Source organism: Equus asinus, chromosome 14 (assembly GCF_041296235.1).
Source record: "Equus asinus isolate D_3611 breed Donkey chromosome 14, EquAss-T2T_v2, whole genome shotgun sequence".
Classification (NCBI taxonomy): Eukaryota; Metazoa; Chordata; class Mammalia; order Perissodactyla; family Equidae; genus Equus; species Equus asinus.
In genome coordinates, this window is record NC_091803.1 from 14676003 (window position 1) to 14682170 (window position 6168).

Genomic DNA, 6168 nt, shown 5'->3' on the forward strand with positions numbered 1-6168 from the left:
TATTTCTGTCATTGTTGTTTTTGCTCTCTATATGCTGCAGAGCTTACTTGTCCCTAATTTCCTGCATTGCTGAATTTTTTTGTGTGTGTTTAGTTGATATATTTCTTTATTCCTCATCTGCTCAGTGTGGTAATATGACCTTCCCAGACCACCTAGGACTTGTGAGAATGTGGTGTAATGAAACTTAAACACCAATGATTGGAGTGAAAAAGGATTTTTTTGGTAGCAAAATGTTTAAATTGCTTCTTAATTTCCTTTTCTGTATATTTTACAGCTATCTTTTTTCTGTTTATTTACCATAAATTTACATCTAACATCCTAAAGTGATAACACTCTCATTTGAATTTATACCAGCCTAACTTCGATCACATTCAAAAACACTGCTCTTTTACAGGTCCCTCCCCACCTCTTTTCCGTTGTTGATATCACAAAATTACATCTTTATACATTGTGTGCCACAAAACATAAACTAAAATTTCTTTTAAATGCATGTCTCTTAAATTATGTAGAAAAGATTTGGAGTTTCAAACCACAGTTACAGTAATACTAGTTTTTACCTTTAAAGAAAAAACGCCAATTACGAGTGTATCAGTTTCTTAAATCATGTAGAAACCAAAAAGTAGTTACAAACGATTGTCACAATAATGCTAGCTTTTATAATCGCCCAAGTATCTACATTTATTGAGATCTTTATTATTCCATATAGCTTCGAGTTACTCTCTATTGTCCTTTCACTTCACCTTGCAGGAATCCTTTGAGCGTTTCCTGCAGGGCAGGTCTAGTGGTCACTAACTTCCTCAGCTTTTGTTTATCTGGGAATGTCTTAGTTTCTCCCTTACATTCAAAGAACAGTTTTGCTAGATGTAGGAATCTTGGTTGATGGTGTTTTCCTTTTAACCCTTTGACTCTGTTAGCCCACTGTCTTCTAGCCTCCAATGTTTCTGATGAGAAATCTGCTGATGATCTTATGGAGGACATCTTATGTGTGACAATTGGCTTCTCTCTTGCTACTTTCAAGATTCTCTCTTTGGATTTGGCTGTTGAAATTTTGATTATGGTGTGTCTCAGTGTGGGTCTCTTTGAGTTTATCTTGTTTGGAGTTTGTTGAGCTTCTTGGATGTTTATATTCCTGTCTTTCATCAAATTTGGGAAGTTTTCACCAGTATTTCTTCAAATATTCTCGCTGCCCATTCTCTCTTTCCTCTTCTGGGACTTCCACAATATGTATCTTGGTCTGCTTGATGGTGTCCCACAGGTCCCTTAGGCTCTGCTCACTTTTCTTCAATGTTTTTTTCTTCCTTTTTCTCAGACTCAGTAATTCCCATTGTCCTATCTTCAAGTTTGAAGATCCTTTCTTCTGCCTGCTCAAATCTGCCTTTGACTCCCTCTAGTGAATTTTTTATTTCAGTTATTGGACTGTTCAGCTCCAGAATTTCTTCCTGATTTCTCTTTAGGTTTTCTTTCTCTTTATTGATATTTCCATTTTGTTCACACACCATTTTCTGGACTCTCCTCACTTCTTCCTGTAGTTCTTTGAGCATCTTTAAGTCAGTTGTTCTAATGTCTTTGTCTAGTATATCTGCCATTAGGTTTTCTTCCGGGACAGTTTCTGTTGATTTATGTTTTTTCCTTGAATAAACAGTACTTTTCTGTTTCTTTGCATGCTTTGTGATTTTTTGTTGAACACTGAACCTTTGAATCTAATAGTGTGGTAATTCTGGAAATCAGATTCTCGTCCTTCCCCAGGGTTTGCTGTTTTCTGTTATTGCTTTTGTTTATTTATTTATTTGACTATTGCAGCCCGTCTGTGTGCCAAAGAGCAGCATGACGTGTAAACGAAGGTCTTCTCGGGTCTTTTCTAAACCTTTCTCTGGGCATGCACAGTCACTTCTAATTTTCCCTATATATGTGGTTGTTTTGAATCTTCTAGTCTTTAATGTCTTACTCCCAAAAAGGGAAAATGCAAAAAAATGAAAGGGGCGAAGGGCACTGGCCCTTTAAATGCTCCAGAAGTCCTTTCAGGGGGAGGGGCAGGGTCTTGAAAGAATGTGGGAGAGCTGCAGTAACAATGGCTCTGTGCCTCTTCTCCTGCACCTTCCTGAGCAGAAGCGGCACTCACTGATCAGAGCACAGATTCCTGATATTTGAGCACATGGTCCATAGTGCCAGCCTAGCTCCTACAAGCAGTGTGCAAGCTGCTCCAGGAATACACGCAACGCTGCAGGCCATGTGGCTCTGGGTGTTGGACGGGTAGCTGCTACTGTGCTACAAGCCAAAGATGACCAAAATTAATTGCAGTTTACCATCCAGGTCTTCCACTGGAAGTTGCAAGCCTTCAACAGACTCTTAGAACCTGAAACTGTTACAGTAGACAGATTCCGCCAGTGCAATTGTTGTCTGGGTGGGAGGATGGACTCCTGGTGTGTCCTACTGGGCCAGATTCCCAGAATCCTCCTCTGAGTTATTTTTTAATTACCTTCAAACGCATAATATATTCTCCAAGTTGTTAAAGATAAACCAAGAAAGACACTTGTTAATGTGGTAAGAACAAATTTTAATCAGTAAGATACTATTACAGTAGGGAAAAGAGTCCAGTGTGAACTGAAGGCCACTTGGATTTGCACAGAGGTGATTGGGCATTTTAAATGGAGAGTGAGGGAGGAGGGAGGGGGGCGAGCAGGGGCTCAGGAGAGTCAGGGAGGTGAAAAATTACAAAAAGAGGAGGGGTTTTGGTGTGAAACCCATCTGGGCTTGCTAAGTGGCACTTATCAAAATTAGGTTCCCATCCCTCCACAGAGGCTGGGAGATGGGCCCCATCTTCATGTGTTGCTGGAACAGACAGTGAGTTCTCTTGCACCCTTGAGTTTTCTCAGGCAGGCACTTTAAGGGGGGCTGTGGTCATCCTGGAGGTGAGGTTTTGAGCTGTTAGAAACCTTGTTAGTGTTTGTTCAAGTCTTTATAGACCAAGGTTGAGGCCTGTTTGCGAAGAGGGCTCAGAGAGCCTGGCTAGAGTTTGGTCAAGGACAGAATCTTCGTTAAAGTAAAAAGTAAAAACTACAGATAGAGCTCAAGTTCCCTGACCATCATTCCAGTGCGTCTCTGAGCTATCCTTACCCCTGTTGTTGGGGTAGGTGAGCCTCTTTCCAAATTTTGAATGCACTTGCATATGTGTGTGTGTGTGTGTCTGTGTGTGTGTATTTACAGGAAATGTATATGTTGTGGGCTTTAACAAAACTGTGTCTACTGGTTTCCTTCAATAAGACATTCTGAAAGTCTTTCCACCATGGTATCATTTTGATTTGAGCATGGTAGCCTATAGGGTGATTTTTCCATAGTCGTTCTAGTTTCCTATTAACAGTTATTTGGGTTGTTTCAAACTCTATTGGAATTGCAATAAACTGGACGGCAGTTAACATCCTCATGAATGCCTCCTTGAAGTGCTTCTTGAACACAGAGATGGAACAGTGGAATTACTGCGTCCTTGAGAGTGTATTTAAAATTTTAATAGATGCCACCAAATTGCCTTTTTAAAGCCCAACCCACTTACACTCCCACCAGCTGGATAAGGAGTGTTTATTCTTCACACCTTTCCCAACACTGGAAGGATTCAAATGTCCTAATAGTTGCTAATCTGCTGGGTCAAAGCTAGTCATTCAATTGATTGTTTCCATTGACCATCCATATTTTTCTTTTCTGGGACCTGGCCCAAATCCTCAGATATTAAAATGACTTCTGATTGAATTCTTCCAGAAAGCATTGCTCCCACGGCTTTGATATGGGGTCACAGCCCCAGAGCTGTGCTAAGGGCAGGATGGAGAGAGGGAAGAGCAGAGGCAGTGAAGGAGAGAAAGGTTCCACCTCTCTCCTCTGCGGCTGGGATTGAAATGAAGGAGAGGCTGTGAGAGGTGGCCCCAGACTTCAGAGTCCAAGGTCTTGGCCAAGTGTAACCTCCATCCAGTTTTGCTAGCTCTTGGTTGGGGGCAGAGGAGGGGAAGGGCAGGGTCCTGGAAACTGCTCCGAGTGGGCCAGGCAGGCTGGGGGATGGGCCACCAGCAGCTCTCTCCATCTGACACCCCCTGGGCTTGTCCTACCTTCTCTGTGTCTTCCCTCCCCACACCAATGAAGTCAGACATAGGGAGAAGGGGGGAAGAGGGGTGCGGTGGGGCGGTGCACAGGTGACGCTGTGCGTAACCCCCACACCCAGCAGGGTAGATAACCACGACTTCCAGTTTGGGCTGGGTGCTGCTGCGCACACCGTGGCTGGCTCCCTGCTGCTGTCCCCTGTGCTGACGTCTGCTCGGCTCTCAGCCACCACTGTACCAGGCCCATGCAGCTGCTCGGGCTCCTTGGCCTCCTCTGGATGCTCACAGCCTCTCCTGGGACCAGAGGTGAGGGGGTGAGGTACACGGAGAGCTGGAGAGACCCTCCTGATGTTCCAGGGCAGGAGTGTCGGGGGTGGCTCCGAGGCCTAAGGGGAGACTGAGGAGGGGTCTCTCAGACCTCTGTGTGCACAGAGAAGTGACGTGGGGGAGGAGAGGGAAGCTGGGTCCAGCTGGTCCCGCTCTCCGCCCAGCACCCAGCAGGTTGCAGGCGTTGGCTCTCTCGCATCAGGACAGTGGGTGAACCCTCTTTCTGGAAGAGTGCTCTTCCCACTTTGGTTCAGTTTTCTGAGCCTCCCTCCTCTTCTGCTGTCCCACTTCCTCCAGCCTCGGTGCTCCCTCCACCCTGGATTCTGTTTCTCCCTTTATTTCCACCAGTGCTGCCCTCCTGAGAGTCCCAGCCTCTGCCTCTGGGGCGACCTCTTCTCCCTGGGGCCTCTTCGCCTTTGGTCCTGGTGCCCCCTCCTCCAGCTCTGCCCTGTCTCCCAGCCCCCAGCCGGTCACGTTTCTGGGTACAGCTGTCATTGGCAGGGCCGGGGTGGGGAGATCCGGATTACTCCGAAAGGGTGGATCTGAGACCACCCAGTGGGTGTGGGTTCCCAGGCCTTCTCTCTCCTGCCCCTTGGAAACCCTGCAATTCCTCTTCACTCGCCTTCCCTCTGCCTCCCCGTGTCTGCTCCTGACCCCCAATCCTAGACCTTCCAAACCCAGAGGCCCACAGTCCACACCCTCTCACTTGCCTCCAGGGCCACCTCCTGGCTCCAAGGGCTCTTGCCCAGCCATCTTCATAATCTCCGCCCCTCCACCTCCATAACACCCCCACCCTGGCTGAGAAGTGAAACCCCAGCTCTCAGAGGGAAGAGGTGCTGGGTCAAGGTGAGGAGGAGGCTGACACTGAGTGGGCAGGAGGTGTCGGGGCTCCCTGCTTACAACCGCTGTGGCTCCCGAGTCATCCCGGCCACTCCCTCCCCGCTTTCAGAGATCTCTGACCCTCACTCTTACCATCTGTAATATGTCTACAGAGCAACAGATGTCTATCTGTAAACTAATAACCCTGTGGATGAAACAGAGTAGGTGATAGAAAATATGTCTATTTTTATTATTAATATTGATAAACCTTATGGGATTCATGCTTGCCTTCCGAGGCACCACTTTCTGGAAGTTTCCTTGTCTGTCCTGTCCCTCAGCCTGTCACTGTGGTCCTCTCTCCTTGTTCCCAGTCTCAGTAGAGTCTGGGCTTCAATCTCTGTTTTCCACTTTGCTGTTCTCTATGCCGGCTTCCCCAGTCTGACCCCTGGTCTCCTGGGGTCCATGATGTGTCCCCACCCCAGCCCGGCCTTAGCTGGGTTCTCTTGTCAATGAGGAGCGTCAGCCCAGACAGCAAGGGTCAGAGGGAGAGGGGCAGAGGTGGGCCAAAGGGTGTGGGCAGAGAGCCAGCAGAGCAACGACTTTGGGCAGCTGGTGGAGGAGAGGGCAGGGAGCAGGGGAAGGGAAGAGCACGTGTGCCAGAAGCAAGGGATGGGGTGGCGAGCAGAGGAGGCAGGAGCCTCAGCTGAACCCACATGCTCAGCCCAGGCCATCCTGGGGCTGGAAGGTCGGTCACTCAGACAAGGTGCGCAAGGGACCGAGGCACCCCCACTCCCCTTTGAGAGACAGTGGAGTGCGTCGAGGAGTGGACAGATGTTGGCCTTCAGAATCTGAAAGGCCCCAAAACCAAACTGCCCGTGATGGGGAATAAGTGATGGAACTTCCTACCTTTTGTGATACGTATCTGGAAAATGGGGTGGGA

The 6168-nt window shown here is 47.6% G+C and overlaps 1 protein-coding gene across 2 annotated transcripts in view; it reads left to right on the plus strand.

Annotated features, from left to right (window-relative positions):
* The first annotated feature begins 3876 nt into the window (after window positions 1-3876).
* Window positions 3877-6168, plus strand: part of LOC139040160 (mucin-3A-like) — a 54750-nt gene continuing 52458 nt past the window's right edge. Inside the window, exon 1 of one of the 2 annotated variants that reach the window (XM_070484369.1) lies at window positions 3877-4388. In XM_070484369.1, coding sequence (XP_070340470.1) covers window positions 4328-4388 — 61 coding nt within the window. In that variant the 5' untranslated portion in view covers window positions 3877-4327. The remainder of the gene's footprint in view (window positions 4389-6168) is intronic. The other variant, XM_070484368.1, reaches the window with a different exon arrangement.